The 20,564-nt window shown below is 43.1% G+C and overlaps 1 protein-coding gene across 1 annotated transcript in view; it reads left to right on the top strand.

Annotated features, from left to right (window-relative positions):
• The window catches only part of stau2 (staufen double-stranded RNA binding protein 2), a 70,767-nt gene extending 51,423 nt beyond the window's left edge, over positions 1–19,344 (top strand). Inside the window, exons 14-15 of the mRNA XM_028432621.1 lie at positions 16,495–16,560; positions 17,821–19,344. Coding sequence (XP_028288422.1) covers positions 16,495–16,560; positions 17,821–17,856 — 102 coding nt within the window. The 3' untranslated portion in view covers positions 17,857–19,344. The remainder of the gene's footprint in view (positions 1–16,494; positions 16,561–17,820) is intronic.
• The last annotated feature ends 1,220 nt before the right edge of the window (positions 19,345–20,564 follow it).

The following is a 20,564-nucleotide window of genomic DNA, read 5'->3' as shown; positions in this document are numbered from 1 at the left end:
AGAGCAGGGGTGTTATCTTTGTCATTTTTTACCTGGTCTGCTCTTCATCCACAGAAGCACCTTCTGTACATATGTACATGAGCTCAGGGCTTAAGTGCCATAATGCTAGGCTGTGTGCAGACATTCCTCAAGGGTCTGAATGTATGAGATATAACACTGCACGCTCTTCCTGAACTCATGTGTCGTTTACACGATGCCATCTGCCAAACACATGTGAGCCCATAGGCTGCTATGTTAGCTAAAACTAGCCTGGAGCTAAAGATGCCAGTCAGCATATTTCCAACTTTATATCTTTGTTAAGACACTTCAGGCACACTATATTAAAAATGCACCACTGACAACCTTTTGATCAAACAGATGCACAGTAAAGACATACATCACAAGTTACTTCATGACCGCAGACTTCCAGCACTCAAAGTCAAATCCATTTTTCTCAATTAAATCCACAATGGATAGGTCTGTTAGCAGGCTAACTCACAGGACATTGTACTGAGATATATTAAGACATTTACTAGACTGAACTACTTGCTGTTCAGACAGACTGATTTCTGTGTTTGTTCCGCAGAGCTGAAATAACTATCTGGCAGTCCCTCTGTGGCGGCAGTGGGACACCGGGGGGCCAAGGCCCACTGAGCTGTGTGTGAGGTGTCGCTGGTCCAACATGATTGGCCTGCAATCGAAGATGACAGGGTGACTGTTGTATGCCACCAGACTCTTGTGCGTGTGTTTGGGTGTGTGTGGAGTTGCTTTGCGTGCAGTAATGTCCTCAGCTGAGCCACCCTGGGTCCTAGGGGCCTGTCTCCCGGATTGTCAGCTGTGGCTGCTTCGGTTTCCTGCAGCAAGAGCACTTTTTGGCTGATTTGATGTGACATGTTGATCATAGTGTATCAGGATTAAAATGTGTTGTAGACATGCTTTCAGGTAATGAGGGCCGCTCTTCTGGATTATTTTCCTCTTGGATGTTGGACCAGGTTGTCTGTAGGTTGTTATCTAGCTGTTTCCTTTAACTTGTCTATAAACAGGATTTATTTACTGAGGTAGCACTATGAGTGTCCTTGAAAAAAGAAAAAAAAAAGCTTTTCCCAAGGCTGATTCTTACCTTACCAAAACACCATTTGGTCACATGCCTGCTGCTTTCTTGACTGTTTTGTTATCTTACACCAGATACACAAACACATGCAGATAACCATGCCCTCGGGTTATATAAACCTCTCTACACAAACGTAATATTGAAAAGTGCTGCTAAAATTAATTGGACATATGACCTTGTCCTGGTGTGTGAATTTCTGCTCCGAGCAGAGGTGCTCTGTTAAAGAATGAAGCAACAAGGCTGCGGGTAGTGGATAATGTGCACCGATAGTGAGGAGTGCACCTTCTTGCTTTAATTTGTTTGGCTGGAAATGCGGTAAAAGTGGGTTTATAACTGATGTATGGTTGTCACAAAGGGATTTGGAGAAAATACAAAAGTGTGGCCTCAGAAGCCTTTGGCTGATTTTAGCTTTGCATATCCCAGCACGCTGACATAGCACCTGCACAGGGGGCAGTCTCATTCACTTAGGTAGGTTTAAAGGCCACTCTATAGAAGGTCGTTTTTGTGAGTATGGGAAGCGTACTGGCAGATAGAAAAGACTGATGCATGGTGTGGTGACTGCTGGGATGGTCTTCAGAGATCCCCCATGAAGCTCAGGGGAACAGCAGGAGAAGGAGCTGCTGAGGGGCGGAGGTTGTACAAGCCTTGTGTTTGAAGTCTTCCTCCCCGACTGGAGCGCAGACGTTACCACAGGCTGGGCTCCTCTCAGGGGGTCCCACTGGAGTGTTACCCAACCAGGCCGGCAGCTGTCGGACAGCTTCTTCTCCCTGCTTATCTGTCATGTCTGTCTCCTCTTTATGTGCCGGTGTTGTGTAACCAAACATGCCACCTGGACGTATCCTAAATCACTAACCGCAGACCTGATCGGCATCTACGCAGCTCTGATGGTTTGAATGAACATTGAGTGCACATTTTGAAGTGAATAACTGCATCTTTTTAAAATGTTTATACATCCGTTTTTGAACCAAAGACATAAACTGTTGCATGATCGGCATATTAATGAGTGGCTGTTGGCACATGGCGCATCCTGTCAGGATTTAAATAGGTGCTTTTGTCCCTGGTTTCCACTGAACATCATGCTCAGATGAAAATGTGGGTCAAAACAGAACATGCCAACAGCTTGAAAAGACACAATAAATATTTGGCTGATATCAAGTCACAGCTGAGTGTAATGATCCAGAAATTTGGCTTGAAGGGGCATTCATCTGTTGCCTCAATGAGCTGACCCCACCCAAGAACTCAACAACTAGAAATGTAAGCACTGCAAAAAAAAAATGATCGTGCCAATAATTTAATTGCAGGAAAATGAAGCAGTTGTAAATCATTGTTTTTGAACAGGCAGAATATTGTTAAAATGTTTCATGATGACCCACACAGTAACCACGAGAATGACACCATTCACGGTCAAATTAGGGCATTTATGCATAGCGCTCCCCATCGCTACCCTGTTCCCGCCCTAAAAAGAGTTGAAGTGAAGCACCCACAGAGCTATCCATCACCTCCGCCTGTCTACCCACAAGCCCTCCTCAGGAAACACCTTTCAGACCAGGAGATTAGAGTGTGACGGGAGAGGAGAAGAGCAGTGAAAGAATGATGGAGGAGGAGAGAGAGGAGGGCAGGCTGGAGAAAAACAGAGAAGAACTGAAGAGAAATTGATTAAGATGGCTCAGAAAAGATGAAAAATGGGAGATAAAAGTGACTTCTCATTAGTTCCCCCCCCTGCTCACCAGAGGAAGCGGTTATCAGTAGGGACAGAATAAACATGAACTTGCCCATTAGGGGAGCTGTTGATAGCTTCAAGTGGCCCGTTTGGAACATTAGCATGTCTATTAAGAGCTGACATGGTGTGGAACTGAACACACACACTCGCATATGTGGTCTCACAACTCACAATGTTATATAAGAGATATGCAACAAAGTAGGTGAAGCTAATGTGTTGTCTAACATAAGAAATATGCCATGCTCCTTGCTTGATTAGACATTAAAAGGTTAACTAGTAAAATTCAGTGCAGTTGTAATATACATAAAATGCCTGCCTCTGCTTTTTAGGCTGTTGGCATCTGTTTGTAAAGTATGTACTAAAAGTTACCTGACACTTTTTTAGTTGGCAGAGATGTGTGAAATTGTCAGTCAAATATACAGTGAGCAGAGTGGATAGTGTTACCGTACCTGCCAGTTTAGACAGAATTCCATTACCTGGAGTGTCTTAAAGCTGAATTTGATACACTGTTAAGGATAAAAACATCCACGCCATATCTACTGCTGGTTATACTGATGCTTGTATGTAGTTTTTTATTTTTAATTTGTATGAATTTTTGGTTTTGTGAAGGACAAAAGTGAATAGAGGGAAAGATAGGAAGTCTGATTTCCATCAATTTGTGTACCAATGAACTGCTCTGCCTTGTTGTTGTTTACATACCTGCCAGACCAGTGGGATTGCTTTAAAGCAACCAGAGGTGCTACATTCATTATCACGTCTATGCTAAGAGAAGCAAGATGTTTTGGCAGTGGCCTTGCAGCCCACGGTGCTGTTAGGCCCGGCGTGTGATTTCCCACACACACAAATTTGGTGTGGATAAAGGGTCTGTAAACCAATCACACTTTCATTCACTCGTCACCTCTGTGGGAGGTGTGAGCCCAGGTCCGGGCTGCTAAATCGTTACCTGCGGCTCTTTGTAGCATCTTTGCCTCATTAACTTAATGTCATTTGATACTGAATGATAGTTCGCCTTGCTGAAAAGGTCCCTGAGATAAGGGTTGCGTTTTTTTTTTTCTCCTCTGAAGGTCCCAGTGAAGATGTGTGAGATGTGTCACCTGTGGGGAAAAAAACACATTTTCTAACACCAACACAATTAAAATTTCACTCTGGAAAGGTTAACATTTATACTTTGTTTCATTATCAGCATTATGCAAACTGTTTTATGTCTCCTCTTGTCCTTATATACAAACCAAACAGGAAGGAGTTCATTAGTAATGAATATTCCTCTATTTGAGCCCAGTTTGGGAATTATCCAGTTGACACACAGCTGTGACGTTTTGTGTGTGTAGGTCTACCTCGTCTCCTGATCTGCTGCTCCCCGGGCCAGCTTCTTACGACATAGATACAAACCGAGCACCACAAACTGACTCTGATGCTGTCAGTCCTGTCCCACTCTTGGAGAGCTGCTCAGCATATCAAACCTCTATTGCACAACTCTCCCAGGAAATCCTTAAATTTGATATCTGACACACGTCTTGTGGCTAAAATCTTCGAAGAATTAATCATCACAGGAGCACTCCAAAAGCAAATCACACATTGACAGTAATTGCAGGCGTACATGTTTACCTCACAGGCATAAAAACAACCACGCATATAGGCCAAACACAATGATCTGTATTGTTGGTTGTAATTACTCTCTTTTGTTGTTTTCCTGACTTGATGAAATCAGATCTTCCAGATGCTTAGATGCTATTTGTTTATAAAAGTTGTTTTTGATTTCTGTCGTTCACACAGTATATGAAATAACAGACTTTGCTGACAGCTTCATTGCTGTACAAGAACAGGCTCCTCCTGCCTCATACAGGAACTATAAGTGATTTTTTTTTAAACCCTGTCTGAGGGCATAAGACAAACAACAACGATGAGACTGCGTCTTCGGGAGTTGTACCCTGAATGAGGCAGGTAACTGTGAATCAGGTCGTTAACGTCCCACAGTGGGATCGGTGCTCTCTTGGCTGTGTAGTGAGTTATGGAGATGAGCGTAGCGACTGGGGAATGTTTTTCTGTCTGTCTGAGCCCCACCACACTCACCTCCCTCTCATCTGGATGTTAACACATTCTCAGGCCTCAAACAGCAGACATTTTGAAACACTCAAAACAACAGTCACATCGGGGGTTAACACCAGTTACGACTAAGGTGTCATATACTCCTGCAGTTTAACATAACAGTTGTGTGTGTGTGTGTCTGCCTGTCTCATAACAGTATCTTCATGATCTTCTAAATCCCCTCTGTAAATAAAGTCACAAGTGGCAGCTTGTGTTCTGTTTTATATGTAAATGCAACTTTGCATTTAAAGAGATAAGGGAAGATAAAGTAAACCACACTTTCACTACGTAAATGTGAATGAGGAGAAAATGCAGGGGTAAGTGGAACAGGAGGTGCATCTCATTTTTTAAGGGAGATTACCTCTCTTTTTGCTTGTCTTAACAAACAGGCAGGCCTGTCCTCTCCTGTTGAACATGGCCACTATCTCAGGCTCAGAGGCCGATGAGTATCTGATGATACAGCAGATTAAACCACACTGTAAATACACAAAGTTACAGATAAACCCTGACGCAGACACCTATTTAATGTAGAAAAAAAAGGTGTGGGAGGTGAAGCTTTGATCATCCAACATGTATGCGGGTACACCTACAACCAGCAGCCAGTTAACCGAACTATCTCCCAGCCTCGCGATGACAAGATTCGAAGGATAAAAGTATGTATTTGTTCTAAACTATAGAACAGGAGACTGTGATGAAAGCATTTTCAGCAGACCACGTGTGTTCTGTCTCATGATGGAAGGGGAATTGGGCAGACAAATAAATTTGGCCTTATGGTACAGCCGAGACCTGTGACTTCTCTCCTCACACTGCAGCAAGAGCCCACGTTGTGTAGCTTCAGAAATTAAGTTTTATTGCTGTTTTTAATTTGTAGTTTAACTGAATCATATTATGTTTTTATCTTTATTAGTTTATAATCCTACACTTATTACAGCCAAAATAAGTAATCAGCAAACAGGATGCTTTGTTCACTGGGACTTGTGGTGTACTGTTTGATGTCAACCTGCTCCAAAAACACTTTTTGTGACTTTAACACAATATTTTAAGTTAATTAATAAACTTCAGAGGTGTTGTGCTCTCTCTCTCTCTCCAAGTAGTTGTGCTAAGCTAAGCTAACCCCTGGTTCCAACTAAAGTAAACCTCTGATATGTCAGTGGGTTTTGTTGATTACATAGAGTTGTATTTGTTTTCTCTTTTTTTCATTATATGCCCCCGGAGTGTATTTATGTGTCTGTGAGTTTGGAGATGATGTGCAGAAAGACATTCATTCATTCATTGAGGAAAGCAGTCATTTTACGTCCATATGTAACTCATCTGGCTTTGTTATGAAAGCATCCATCAGAAGGAAACCACAGAAAGCCATTATCTCAAAGATACATCTGTAGAATGCAGCCCGCTGCTCACCATGAATGGAGGGACATTGTTTTGATTGCACGCTATAGATGCATGTGTAGTAGAGGCAGGCGTTTTTTTTTTTTACATTTACCAATACACACGTCATGTTTGAGTGATGCGGTAATGCGTCCTCACTGGTGTGATTTATTGTAGGTGCCTTTAAAAAAGAGGTTTAATGCAGCACAGTTACTAAATAAACATTTGTTTTAGAGGCCCCCTTTCCCTCAGAGACATCTTCTCTATTCCTAATTTCCCTCCCTACCCAAAGTCTTTCTCCCTCTGTCTGTCCGTCTTCCTCCCTCACACCGACTCCCACATACAGATCTCCCCTGTGCCCACTGAGTAAACGTGGAACCGTGTGAGCCTTCAGAAGGACTTTGAAATGAGACATGGCTAGGACATCAGAGGACTCTGACACTCTCAATGAAGCCTGCTTGATTTATAAGAGAGCTGGGAGCAGCGGTGGTGGTGGTGGTGGTGGTGGTGGTGGTGCGGTGTTTCCAGAGGCACACAAGGCCACAAGGTCCTCCATTAGTACCTTGACCCCTGTTTCATGGGACCAACCACTGCATAGGAGCAGAGGGAGTAGAAGAATAGAGGGATGGATGGATGGTGGACATGAGGAGGAGGAGGAGGGGGGGGGGGCTTTTCTTTTTCTACCGTAGAGAGTCTGTTATTTACATTTCCACCACAGAGGAGGCAGCAGAAATGAGAAACTCTACCTCGATCATTTGTCAGCGGCCTGCTGTGCCCCGGCTCTAACGTCTGTTGGTTGTACCTGATCCCTCAGTCAGACCTGTTTTAGCCCCCCCCCAGACCCCCCACCCCCACCCCCCACCCCCTTTTTACGATTCCCCTCACTGTTTTACTGTGCACTATCTAATTAGCTGTGTCTTAATCACATGTTAAAACACAGCACTGCCCTGGTGTTTACTGTCTGTTTGCTGTGCTGTAAAATGTGTGAAGTTGCTTGTAAAAAAAGAAAAAAAGAAAAGAAAACAGCTGGTAGATGATTGAGTACTCACTTTCCTGTTAGTAGATAAAATGAGAGCATCACTGACAATTCATGGATTTTGGCTTTTGTGATGGTCTAAATGTGCAAATAGCATCTTATGGTGAAGTTACTTCAGTCTGAGAAAATTTCAACATTTTTGTATCTCTTCATTAACCTCACGTTGTGACATACATTTCCATTTGCTTCCCTTTGAAGAAGATCGTGTCATATTGCTTTTATTCTGCATGCGAGGCCCACCTTGTCAATCTGTGTTAGCTCATTACGTCAGCCGCCTACAGTTTGCAGACGTAATCCATAACATGCCTTTGTTCCTGTACAGATTGTTTCCTGTTTGTGACATGTCCGTCGACTTTAGGCTAACTTTATAATGGCATTATGCTATGATTTTTAAAACCATATGCTTTCTCGTTTTACCCCCATTGCTTTCCATCTTTGGTTAGTTAGAGTGGCCCCCCCGACTTATTCGTCAGAAACCCGGTTCGGTTGGAGCAGTGTTACCCTGCCTAAGCATATTGGAATTTATTGTTTTCTGTAAACATGCCTTATAGATAATCTGTCTCTGCAGTACACACCGCCAGTTGCCATAGGAACATTGTAAGGTTTTCATAACACTTCAGGGGCTCAGGCACAAGCGGGTCTCCATCGCTCCTGTCACACAGTGAGTTGCGGACCCACTCAGTATTTGTTGGGATTTTGGTGTAAGATGAAAACGTCTGTCCACGTCTTATAGGCCCAGCGAGCATGCTGGGTAATGAGAAACACTCACAGGCTGTGTGGGGATCCGTTGCAAATTATAAAACGCTGCAACAGGTTTTACAGGCGGGTCCCTTGTGTGTACTAGGTGATTAAAACACATAAAAGGAGCAGAGGGAGCTGCAAGGAGGAAGAGACAAGAGGAAGGAGGTGTAAAACGCTGTCTGACTGCGCGTCCTCTCTTGTTACCGGATGTCTTTGTCCACCAGACATCTATTCTCATACACACAAAAATATAAAAGGCTCATGATGGAGGAGTTGAGAATTATTGCATGCAGCTGTAAGCGTCTTCCCTACCCTTTATCTTAACCCTTTGGTATACAACATCCCAAAATATTCTCTTTTTTTGCCCTTTGACACCTGTAAGCCTCTCCTTTAAATCTTGTCACCCTTTTTGTTGCTTTAAAGTTATTATCAGATGAGCTGATGAGTTGAAACAGTGCACAAATATCTCTGACTTTCTTTTTTTTTCTCAAACTGAAGCTGAAGACAACCAGCAGCTGCTGTCTTTATGATGGAAGGAGGTTTTATGTGAAGTGAAGTTACTGCCCAGATGACTCATCTCCCCATGTTTAATACAAACAGTATTTTAGCTTCCAACAGTTGCTCAACCTTGAAGAAATAATTGGATTATAATTTTAATGGGAGGGCTGATAACAGCCACCCTCATTAGAGATTAATTTTTGTCCACTGCTGTGTCGTTGCTAAAATAATTGTGGTCAAATGAGGGAAGCACTTAAGGCCTTGGATCCTACCTCTGTTATGAGCTGCTCTTGCATCCATGCTCTTTTCTTTTGGTTGTGCAGCAACCATCGCATTTGCATCCCCACCCAGGCTCTGCTTGTACCAGTGCCCACTTTAACTAGGCTGAGCACTTCATCACCAAGTAAACAGTTTGTCATTTTTGAATGCGGGACAGTGAAAATTGGCAGGAACAGAGAAGTTACAGGGATCATGTGGTCAGTCTTTTACACAGACAGAAAAATGGAAAGGAAAGGCAGATTAGCAAGCAGAAAAGAGAGAAATGGGACGCCCCTCGGGGCCGATCGTTATCTCTATGCCGATAAGAGAGCGAGTGCCTGAAGGATGGCTTTTCTTCCCCCTGCTTTTTCTACCTCCCCCAGGGCAATTTGAGTCCAATTGTTCAGGATTATAGAACCTTCTCCCTCTGGCATAGAATCTCTGCAGGTGGAGATGGAGTGATGTAGCACTGCTTTGAAGTCATCGGGGAAACCCGAAGAGGACAGTCACATGCTGTGTTCCAAATCTCCCAAAAAGACATCTTACAAACTTTCCAACTTCCCAGCATCTTCAAGACTTCTGAATAATCTTCAGACAGATGAAGCAACACTATTCTCTTTTTATGTCTTCTGTACAAGTTTATCAGGACATAGCTAATCTGAGCTTCATGGATGACTCATTAAGGGATATTCCACACAGATTATGTCTCAGCACAGGGAGGTGTCTCTCTACAAAAACTCAAGGGCCCTACTTTTTTTTTTTTTTTGGGGGGGGGGGGGCTCAGCTTAGTCAGTGGTTGTGTTGGTGAGTCACTGGTCTTGAGGCTGTTCTTCTCTTCATACCCACTATCTTCACAGACAGGAGTCCCATCACTAATGCATTCCTCATGCTCTATATGTCATCTTAGGCTGTATTTAGTCACTGACTCATCAGCAGCCTTGGGATAACTTGGAAATATTCAACATAGACAAATGTAGGGCCCCCTCCCCACGTAACTTCCTGAATGAAAATGCGTCATTGTCTCCATTCTACATGGAAAAGAGAAAGTGTCTGACTTTCTCGTCACTTTTGGCCTAGATTGTTTTGTGGTGTGAAGGCAAAGTGCTGATAAAAGCACAGATGCAGGAGCACAACAGTACAGACCAGTTACTTTCTTATCTGTTGTTTTCTGCCCTAAATTTCAGTTTAAGTCATTTTGATGATTACAGCAGAGATCATTTTCCAGCTGTTTGTGCATGAAATGACACATGTCTAAAACTTAACACTTCAAGTCATGTTTGCTGACAAACACACTAATAAACACTAACAATCTACTCATTTCTGGTTATAGCCACATTCTACTCTTTATAAAGGCTTCCAGTGCCAGATTTCATTTATGAAGTCTTATGGTTTGGCTTGTTGACACAGTTACTTCCTGGTGAATTCGCTCAGTGTTATCACAGAGGTTGTGTGTATCTGTTTATCCTCCGAGATGCTTTGCTGATAAGGCAGAAGTATGGTATGCTGAGGTGCTTCTGCCCCTCGCCCTCTGCCCATATGTTTTGTATTACGCCCTAGGAGGTGCCATGCTCAGCAGCTCGGTTGTGGGAGGGGATAAAGCAGGCCTCTCCAGCCCAAATGACGCATGACATGGCGCTGCGCCCCGGGCCCTTATTTATGGCTTCCCATGTCAGCAAAGGCTTGCTCCCCTGGGGAGCCCCACAGCCGTTACCCACTAACTTAACTCAGCCAGGCTTCAACGCTCTTATCATGCCTGGGAGACGCACAAAAAGAAAACACTATCCACTGTAGGAATTCTGATCACCATTATGTGGAAGCGCATGACCAAGATGTGTGTATAAATCAGATCGAATTCCTCATAGAGAAGTTTATTTAGCTGTTAACATTCACAGTTGCTACACTGTTGCACAAGAAGTGAACCGGGCCACATGAAGTGCTACTTCAGAGGAATTAACGTCATGTCAGGCTACAGCTATGCCACTGCCAGGCACACACTGTCTCTTTTATCCATGTCTCTGATGTGGAAGAGGATGTGAAATCTGGAGACGGAGTGAGGAAGAGATTTGTTGAGAGGATCTGAATACATTTTCTCTGTAGTTACTCAAGAATCCATGTACATATCGCACCATATTAACAAATAGACACATACACTGCCAGTACTTGTGCACACACAGGTGTTCTCCACGAGCTGTGCGGGAATATTCTAGTGATCTGTGTCCAGGGTTTTGATGTGGGTACAGGGAACAGGAAAGAATTTAGTGGAATTGAAAGCCAAGGGATGAGAAGACGCTAAATAGCTGATGGGAGAAGAGAGAAAAAATAATTTAATGATATCAGAAAAAGTTTTGACATGAAGGCATGGTAGTAACAACAGGGTTAACACGGGACAAAAAGATGGCTGGGATTTTCTTTTCCCTGGTATCTCATATTTCTTTCTGCTTTGAGGAGTGACTGCAAAAGAGAGAGCACTGTCAAGGTTTTATGTGGCCTTTTGAAAACAGAACAAGCCCTCTCCAGAACAATATATCCAGCCTCAGAACTTCTCCAACAACAGGGCACTCATTTTTCCAACTTCCCAGGTCCAGCCTGTAAAACACCCTGTTTGAAATCTACTCTGGCCATTGTTTAGTCTACTGGTTGTCCCTTAGATCATCTTCATCAGCAGCTGTCCTGCATCCCCTTCATGTTCTGAGCGTCTCCGCCTCGCTGCGGCTGAGAACGAGCCGCTCAAACATTAATCAGACTCTTTCAAGCAATATTAGGATCTGATGGTGAGCGTGTGTTTTTTTGCAGAATAAAGAGGATGAATGGTTTTTGTGCAGTTGAACAAACAAAAGCAAGCAGTTTGGGTTACAACCCATCCACCCAAGCGTCATCTCAAGTTCTTACAAGAAACTGAAGTGTTTGCGAAACAATGCTGTGGTTTGTATAACGGTGGTATAGTGGTGATTGGAAGAAGTGGGGAAGTGTGTCTTGCTTATTATGGTTCCTGTAAAAGCCCTAATAAAAAACTGAAGGAAATGGTAAATACCCTCAGCAGTAACACCGTGTTTCCTTTAAATGGTTACTTACAACTTGTTTTTTCATCTCAGCTGCACATTTAATGCACCTGCAGTAAGATGGACTCTAATCCTCCCTGGATGTCCAAACTCATGACTTAGACCGGGATGTAGGATCAAAGCGATGATGGGAGGCTGCCACTGATGCTCTTGGCCTGGACCTAAGATTAGGAAGGAGTTTGATTATTCTAGCTCAGCTTTGCAAAGCCAAGAAAAGCCCTGGGAATCAGTTCTGCTTGGTCAAGAAGGGAATACCACACTGTATTTTTCAGTCTGGGTCACTGGGTTAAACCCTAAGTTGGTGTCTGGACTTTCATGTGGTCTCCAGCAGGTCAGGGGCAGGGTCCTATCTGATAAACTCAATAGAGTGGGCAAACTAGGTTTACTTTTTCTTCTGTGATTCTGAAGATTTGCTGATGTGCTGATGGTCTTCACCTTGTTGGAACTTTTCTGTTGCCCTTAAAGATGAAGCGATTAAGATCGAAGGAATGAATCCTTGTCTCTCTCTGGTTCCTTTCCCACCAAACTTTTTTCTGTTCTATTTCTGGCCTGACATTCTCTTGTCTCCTGTCCTTGTCCTCCCAAATGACTTTATTACTTCCCTATATAACCCAGTAGTCCAACAGTGAGAGTTGATACAGGGGTCTGATTTGTCAGGGTCAAAGTGATCCCATGATCCATCAGATCCGTCAGACTGATGCCGCAGACTCCAGAGGGATTGGGCCTTTGTTTGGCTAAGCCGCTGATGGAAGCGAAGCCTCTGTCAGGGAAGCCATTAAGAACGCAGCAGGCCCAGAAAAATGAGCCGCCCTTGTCATTCCGCATCAGGAGCTCGGCCATGGTTGCAGAGCCTCCCCTAGACCCGTCACATGGATGGATGAGTTCACGTGTGAAGTGGCTGTGGGGGGCTTCAGGCTGGCTACCAGTCTTGGATTGATGGCGAGTGCTGGATTGTTATCTAAAGTTGAGACAAAGAAAGAGGATAGGTGAAGAGAGAGTGATTAGACTGTGTGAATGGTGTCGGTGAGCAGATGAGAAGACGATACGTCGATACATTCTATTGAATGCAAGAATACTATGCGTAGTGATTTTGTAACAAAATAATCACCGGACAGTGCAGGCTTCTAACACCAACAACGCATAAAAAAAAGGTGTGAGAGAGAAAGAACGCCAAGGTTCAACGTGTCTTTCGAGTACATTGTTCAGTTCTTCATGCCCTCATTACACAAACTGTGCCATCTTAATATGTTGATTGAACCACAGCAAACACTTAGTGTTCTTCCCATTTAGGTGAAAACAGATATGTGCATACATTGGTATACATACAAAAATTCAATGTTGTGCATGTCCAGGATGGCCGTCCTTGCTTTCTTGCCAAGGCTACAAACACCTTTGCCTTAATGTGGTCAGCCATCACATTCAGCAAACTTTTTTCTTCTTCCATTACCGGCTTGGCTCATTGTACTTTTTTAAAATTAAAAAGCTCTTCCTCTCGTCTTTTTTATCGAACTCTCTCACAGCATCCTCCATGCACGGCCCACCTCTTGCTCTCTCTTTGTTCCATGACAGAGATGGAACACCTCCACCTTGCGTTTCTCGGCCTCAGACTAAACATACTCTTCTAGTGTTGATGCATCAGTGTAGCGGCTGCCTCTAACGATGGCCAACTTATCACATTAGAAAAATAATGATTTCACTGGCAGCCATTCCCACAGATAGGCCCAGTATTTGTATTAGGCTTTGTGTCCTTCGCTGAGCTGCAGGGCCCTTATGCCTGCCTGTCGTATATCAGCGGCGCTGCCACTGTCAGGCCTCTGATTTATGGCTGTTTATCTCCAGCCCCTACCCCACCACTACCACCTTCCAACCCCCCCACTCCAACAGATGGTCCCTGGGTATTTACTTAGGGAGTGACGGGCTCCAAACCAATTAAATAAATACAACAAACAAAAGTTTTATGAAGAAGTTGGTTGTGTTTACAGTTTATTAGAAGAAAGCTGGATATGTCATACCTGTTTGCTTATCAGGTGTGATTCTGCTAATGTGTCTTTGATTAATCTACTTCAGATTACCTTCTTATCTTAATCACTTTTTCCACCTCAGTATGTGGACAACCCCGGCTCTCGTGAGACAACATGTTACAGAAAGTCCCTTGGTGTGATTTATGTTTATTAACAGTGCAATTGTGAAAACATTCCTTCACCTGTCATGTTCTACAGGGTTGTCACCTTAAATCTCTACAAGTATATTCAGCCTCTAAATTTCGCTGGCTGTCAGATCTTCACAGAGAAAAAAAAACACATTGCACCATAAATTGTCTGTTACAGACTTCGAGGGGCTTCGGTTGATTTCTGGGTCTCTGGAGAACGGGCTTAAGTAATAACCCAACAGTATCAATTTTTCAAAATCAGTCCTTCTGTTATTGTCACTGAATTCTTTTTTTTTCTCTAAATTTGATGGATACAAACCAGATTTTGACCCTTGCACCTGTCAGTCATAAATTACAATTCCTGGTTTATGTTACTCATAGTCTGAAGTTAAAGGCTCTGAAAATGATTTTGGACTTAAGCACGCAGATAATAGTTTGTAACATCCTCCTGTGCACATCACATTCCATAAAGACACATTGATATGGCACGCAGTGGGATTCATATTTTCTCAGAATTAAGTATGATAAAGGCTTCCTCTCATGCTTAAGCAAAAAATCTGTATTCGCACGGAGACGTCTCTGTGCGTCCGTCCGCCAGGCCGATATCCTCATTAGGAAAATGGTTAATTTGTCAGTGTCATGTAGCTGATATGACTAATAAGAGGAAGGAGCAGAGTGATGTTGGTGGGCTTCATAATGAGGTAAAGTCAGCCAGTCGTCACATCTCACTCATCTGGTGAGCAGAATCACTTAAGCCTTATCTCCACTCTGATTAACCAGTGACAGAGGGTAACAGATCTGAGGAAGACCTGGCCACTGCCAACCAGATGTGTACAGAAAAATGAATAAAATAAAAATGCATGTTTCCTATGGTTGGTAAGTAAGTGTAAGGAATACTCTTAGATGAGTCAGCATTTGTTTTTTTCATTGAGTACCAGTGTATACCAAAGATATACTATTGCAGCTACAACATGATGATGATGAACTGGAAATAGGAAAGGTTAAAAATGATACGTTAGTTATTACATATGAAACATCCTAAAAACGGTTCTGCTTTTAAAGGACAGATGTGTCATCCCTCTGATAAGGCAGAAGCCTGGTGTTGAGTCATTAAGGATTCAGATTCTTGCGTAAACTCTAATATCAAAGGTAACTCTGGAGTTTCTCATACTCTATCTAGCAGAGCACAGTAAAATGGTGAAAGTGTCTGGCACACTTTTCACCAAGAAGCTTTTAGTAGTGATGTCAGACCACACTCGCACTGAATTTTCTGGACAATTATCTGCTCTGTTCACACATAGGCTTAAAGGTATAATACACCTTTTACTCTAGGGAGCTGACTGAAGCAGCATCTACAGCATCATGTTGTGTGTTAAGGACATTTTGCACAGACACCACATATTGGTGGGTACAGAGCCTCACACACACCCACTGACCTTTGCATAGATTAGGCGCGAACCCAGCTCATGTGTGGCCTCCTCTATACTGACCAGCACCAGAAGAGATTATGACTTGGATACAGAACTACAAATGTATTGCTGTAGAACAGATTACTTCCTCAGGCAGATGCCACCAGTTCCCTGATGTGATGGTTGTTGTAGAAGTATGAAAGACTCTGCCCACACTGACAGAAACAGAGGAGTCAATGCATAGAATGAAGCACGGCCGAACGTGCCAACTGCTTCAGATCTGATACGTCTCATCTTTTAAGACACTTGTTATTGTCTTGCAGGCCAACTTTACGTAATGTGTGTGTATGTGTTTATAACACCTCCTGGCTCCCACACGTTGTATACATTATGACAGCAGCACAGACTCTTCCCATATCACCAGCAGCCCTTCTAGCTGGCACAGACAGGCAGGCAGGCCATGAGCAGGAAGGAAATGACATCATGGGATTCTTGATCCAAGCTTGAAAATGTAGATAGCATATAGTTTTTTAATGACATCGTGTGGGATTGCTGCACATGGCTGGTTGTGATTATGAACTGGCTAAATATTCTCTCGAACATGTGAGGCTGAGAGGTGCAATTTTTGCTTTTAGAGTTTCTCTTCTCAACCACAAATTGAGCATAATTAAGTCATTACACAATTAGCAATAAAAATGCTACATGCACTCTCGCTGCTATCCAGTGTGGCCGCACAGATTCTCTGTGGTGTGTTATGATTTATAAGTATTTCAGGCCAGCAGCTGTTTGTTTAGCTGCGGTCACCATGAATACACATGTCACTCAGATTGACTTAGGAAAATGCAGAGCAGCCAAAACATAAAGTGGAAATGTTAACCTAATAACACTAGATAAACAGTCCGAGGAGAGAAGCCAAAGACAACAGAGAGTGAAAGGAAAGTGTCCTGCTGGCATCAGGTTTCCCAGAGTAAGTGTTATTTGAAAAGCAGCTGAAGGGTGACACTCACTCTCTTCCCACCCAATCTCCCACTCTCCCTCCCTCTTCACTCACTCGACCATCTGTTGTTCCCTCTCTTCTCAGGCTGCTCTAAGTGCCTTGAAACAGCTGTCAGAACAGGGACTGGACCCGGTGGATGGCCCCATCAAGGTACAGTAAGACGTGGATTTCACCACACTCAGGTGGACTCTACAATGACTCTTAGATGTGTGTGTGTGTGTGTGCCTCAAGCTTATTGCAAATCCTCATCCCTGCAGGCTACCCCCATCATCAGCTCCATCCCCACCCACACACACACACACACGTCCAGCAGTTCCGCTCGACATTTTTCTTCCATAGGAAAGCAGTGGTAGGCGTATATATTTACATGCACTACGCTCCTGTCAGTGCCTGATACTTTGCATGATGGCTATCACCGCCAAAGCTCAAGTCATGACAGACATGAGGGCTTTCTCCACGTGCCTTCCCTCCCTTTCCCTTCACTCCCTATCTCCTCCACAACAAGGAAGTGAGGGAAGGAAGGACCGGAGTGGAGAATCCAGTAGGAAAGTAGAAATGCCGTGGGGGCTTTGAAACCAGGGAGGAAATCACTGTCAAACATTTCTAGAGTATTTTCATAGTAGGTGTGCCCTGGGAAAAAAAATTAGGCAGGGCTGCTTTCACGGAGCTCTTCAGAGCAAAAGAGGAAAGGAACAAAGAGAGGAAGAAGGAGCGCAGTGTTAGAGCAGCTTCATTTACGTCAGAGATGAGGGGCAAATGTGGCAGCAATTACACTTTCACCTGAGCAGTTAATCAGTCATCCCTCGCTCGGTCTTCCCCTCATGGTCTCTGAGACTCATTAACTCACCCATACTTTGCGCTTGGCTATTAGTTTGGTTTCATATGATGAGAAGGCCGTCATATACATCTTTTTATTTTACTGTCAGAGACGGTGCTCAACATCATGATGATTTTCCTTAACAAACATTATGCTATTAGCTACTTAGCCAGATACTACATCGCCCTCGTTCTTTATTTTTATGAGAGTGTTGAGCTGCATTACTGCCCCCTGCTGTAAAATGATCTTCTTAAACATCACGGTTATCGTCCGCGCTGTCAAAAAGGCACTTGTGTATCGTTCTCTGCATGGTCGGACATGATTCTCTGCCTCTGCCGTCCTTCAAATGACACTTAACAGGAGTTCCGGCTGATCAGTTAGTGTGAAACAGATTGAGGTCAAGGACTTTTCAAGTGTTCTTGAGTCATAGTTGCAGCACTTTCGGTCTGTCTGGAAGCTTTCCTTTTACAGGAATCATCGTAGTGAGTTCTGGTATCTTCAGAGAAGCACGGATAACAGATTGACTAGAACAGGAATGTTTATCGCTCAGACAAAATCCCCCTCTAACACAGGTTTCATTTGTCTTTTTTCAGACCAGTGAACCATGTGGGAGGGAGGACGGACATTAAACAGACTAACTCAGGCACCACCACTCAGGTCTGCAAGGATTCAAAGGCTGTCGTCTAGGAGCTGACAACCCCACCACCCCTCACCCACCTCCCCTCTTCTTTCCCTATCCTTCAGCATACGCGACCCTGACAAACCCTCCCACACTGTCCCCCACCACCCACGCTCCTCCACTTACCTACCCCGACTCTCCCCAACCCCACGATTGCCACTGTATCCTGTAAAACCTGTCAACATGCAATAGGGTGGATGTGCACCGAGAAATGACCGACTAAAAACACCATTACCTGAGTCTATGTGAAGACAACGCTATCTTAACACGTTTATTGATGATTTCAGTCCAAAATTTAGAGGACAAAGTAAATAAAAGACACAAACTAACGAGATAAATGCATGGTACTGTAAGAAATCAAGGGAAACCCAAAGTGATACACTGCATAGACAATATATTCCCTTTGGATAAATGTTGGTATGGTTAAAACAAATATGTACATCATGCCATTGAAATTCAAAAGAAACATTCTATGGGGAGAAACCAACTTGCATACAGTAGCTTCCTTTTTTCGGGGTATTATGTTTCTTTTTTTTTTGTTTTGTTTTTTTTTCTTTTGTTATTTTATTAATCTAACAATGCTTGAGTACTGTATTTAAAATTAACCAATGCCAGTGCTGTGAAAGTTGTAGTTGTTGTCTTCATATATAGTCACCCAGCTTACCTTGTATGCTGAAATTTAAAAAAAAAAAAAAAAAAGAGTTCATCTATCTATATGGATGTGTATGACTTTGCAAGAGTATCATATTCTGATAAATAACACAGAAAAAGTTTTTTTTTCATGTGGACAAAATGGACAAAACTGGTGTTAGCAGTAATCAAGTAGAAGTGTTGACCGCCCAGCAGGGAAGGTTGGAGACAAACCTTTCATTTCCTGCAGGGAGGGTCTACCTGTCCTCTTTTAACTTGACCCCACACTGGCATAGCATCACTGGAGCATCACCTGAGGCAATGGGGGCCACCACAGCTGTTGTAGTTTTTAACCCAGAAAAAAAGTGGCTACATATTTGTTTTTGCACACATCCTCTAATGCCAGTAAGTCCAGAGAGTTTTTTTAGGGGCTGCATGTCCCCTAATGAAATAAAAAAGTCCTCTCCATTCCAGTGATTTTGTGTCAGTGGACCCCCCCCCTCCCACAGTTTTGTCGATCACATCTACACCCATTGTGTGTGTTGTATTGACCCGCCAAGGCATCAACTGGGTGCTTTTAATGCCTGCGTCCTGGAGTGCACCTTTTTTTGGTTGGAGGGAGCCTGCGGACTTGATCTGCAGACCCCCTCCCTGAAGGGCCACTCTGGATCACTTTGTCCACTGACATTGAGGATGTGTCTTCTTCTTCGCTGTGAGTGCAATGTGTAATAAGGCTGTTTCTGTTACTGAAATGCAGTAAAAACACCTCAGTTCATGTGGAAAACAGGTCTGTGTCTGTTCTTCTCCTAGCAGCTGTACCTCCCCAACTGTTTTGACAGTTTTATCTTAGCATAAAAAAAATCCACCTTTTCTCACTTCTTCTATGAGCATAAGCTGGATTAAAAATTGCTCTGAAGGATGTAAGAAATGGCAAATGCTGTAGCATCTGCTCCTGTAGATCACCACAATGAAAGAAGCAGTTTAAAAGCTTCAGAAATAAAAGCTCATTGCGCTAAAAATAGGTTTATGTATATTTAATTTATTGATTTATGCACCTATTAAACCACTAATAAGCTAATTAGCTCATGTAAGTGATATTTTAGAAGTCTGTCTTCATTTCTACGACTTTATGTGAAGGCTGTCTAAGCACAGGATTTATCTAAAGCCTTGATCTTACATGTTTGGTCTCAGGTTATTCTGTATGTTATCACTAAAATGTGTTTGTTGTGGGCTGGAGTCAAACAGTGTTAGCTGACATGAATCCCTGACGTTAATCTCACTACAGTAGTAGCCAAACAAGCCGCTTTGACTGATGTTCCGGTTACAGGACAATTCATTTTTTTAGTACTGTCAACAGCTTTCCCTCTTTCTATATGTGTTTTTGATCTTGGGCCACAGTTTTAAACTACGGTATATTATAACCTGCATGGGAGTGTTGCAGTTCCCCCTGTGGCCTCTGGGGGCTTAAAATTTTACAACAGAAATAGATGTTTGCAGCCTGGTCTCTAGGAAAATTTTTATATAACTCACTCAATGTTATTATTATATAAAAAATTTTGCAGGCAGGTCCTGACATACAGACAAGTATGTGTGCATAAGCAGACACATCATGCTGCGGACTACGATGTTGTCGACATGGCGACGGTCAGAGCCTCCCACAGGCACTCAAAAAAAGCTCGCCATGAACCACAGTTGTCCATAGTTATGGATAAACTATTGTAACCACTCATTATGCAACTTCGCTACTGCACTAATGAGCTAGTATACTTCCCAAATTTGCCAGCATGCAGTTCAGTCAACACAGTGGGTGTTACTCAGCTTTTGCTACCACTAATTTTAATCAAGGACAAAATGTCATTTTTTTATGTTTTGAAGGAAGTTAAATAGTTTTACCTGAAACTTTTCTTTTCAGCCATCTGCACTTCTGGTGAATTTCTGCTGCAGACTAACTATCCTGAGGTAGTTCCTCATAGTGAAGGCCATAGTTCCTAGTAGTGACCTGTAATGTTTAACTTGATGACTCTCAGC

This window comes from Parambassis ranga, chromosome 20, assembly GCF_900634625.1.
Source record: "Parambassis ranga chromosome 20, fParRan2.1, whole genome shotgun sequence".
Classification (NCBI taxonomy): Eukaryota; Metazoa; Chordata; class Actinopteri; family Ambassidae; genus Parambassis; species Parambassis ranga.
Note: the sequence above shows the minus strand (reverse complement) of the source record. Positions and strands in the feature narration are given on the sequence as shown.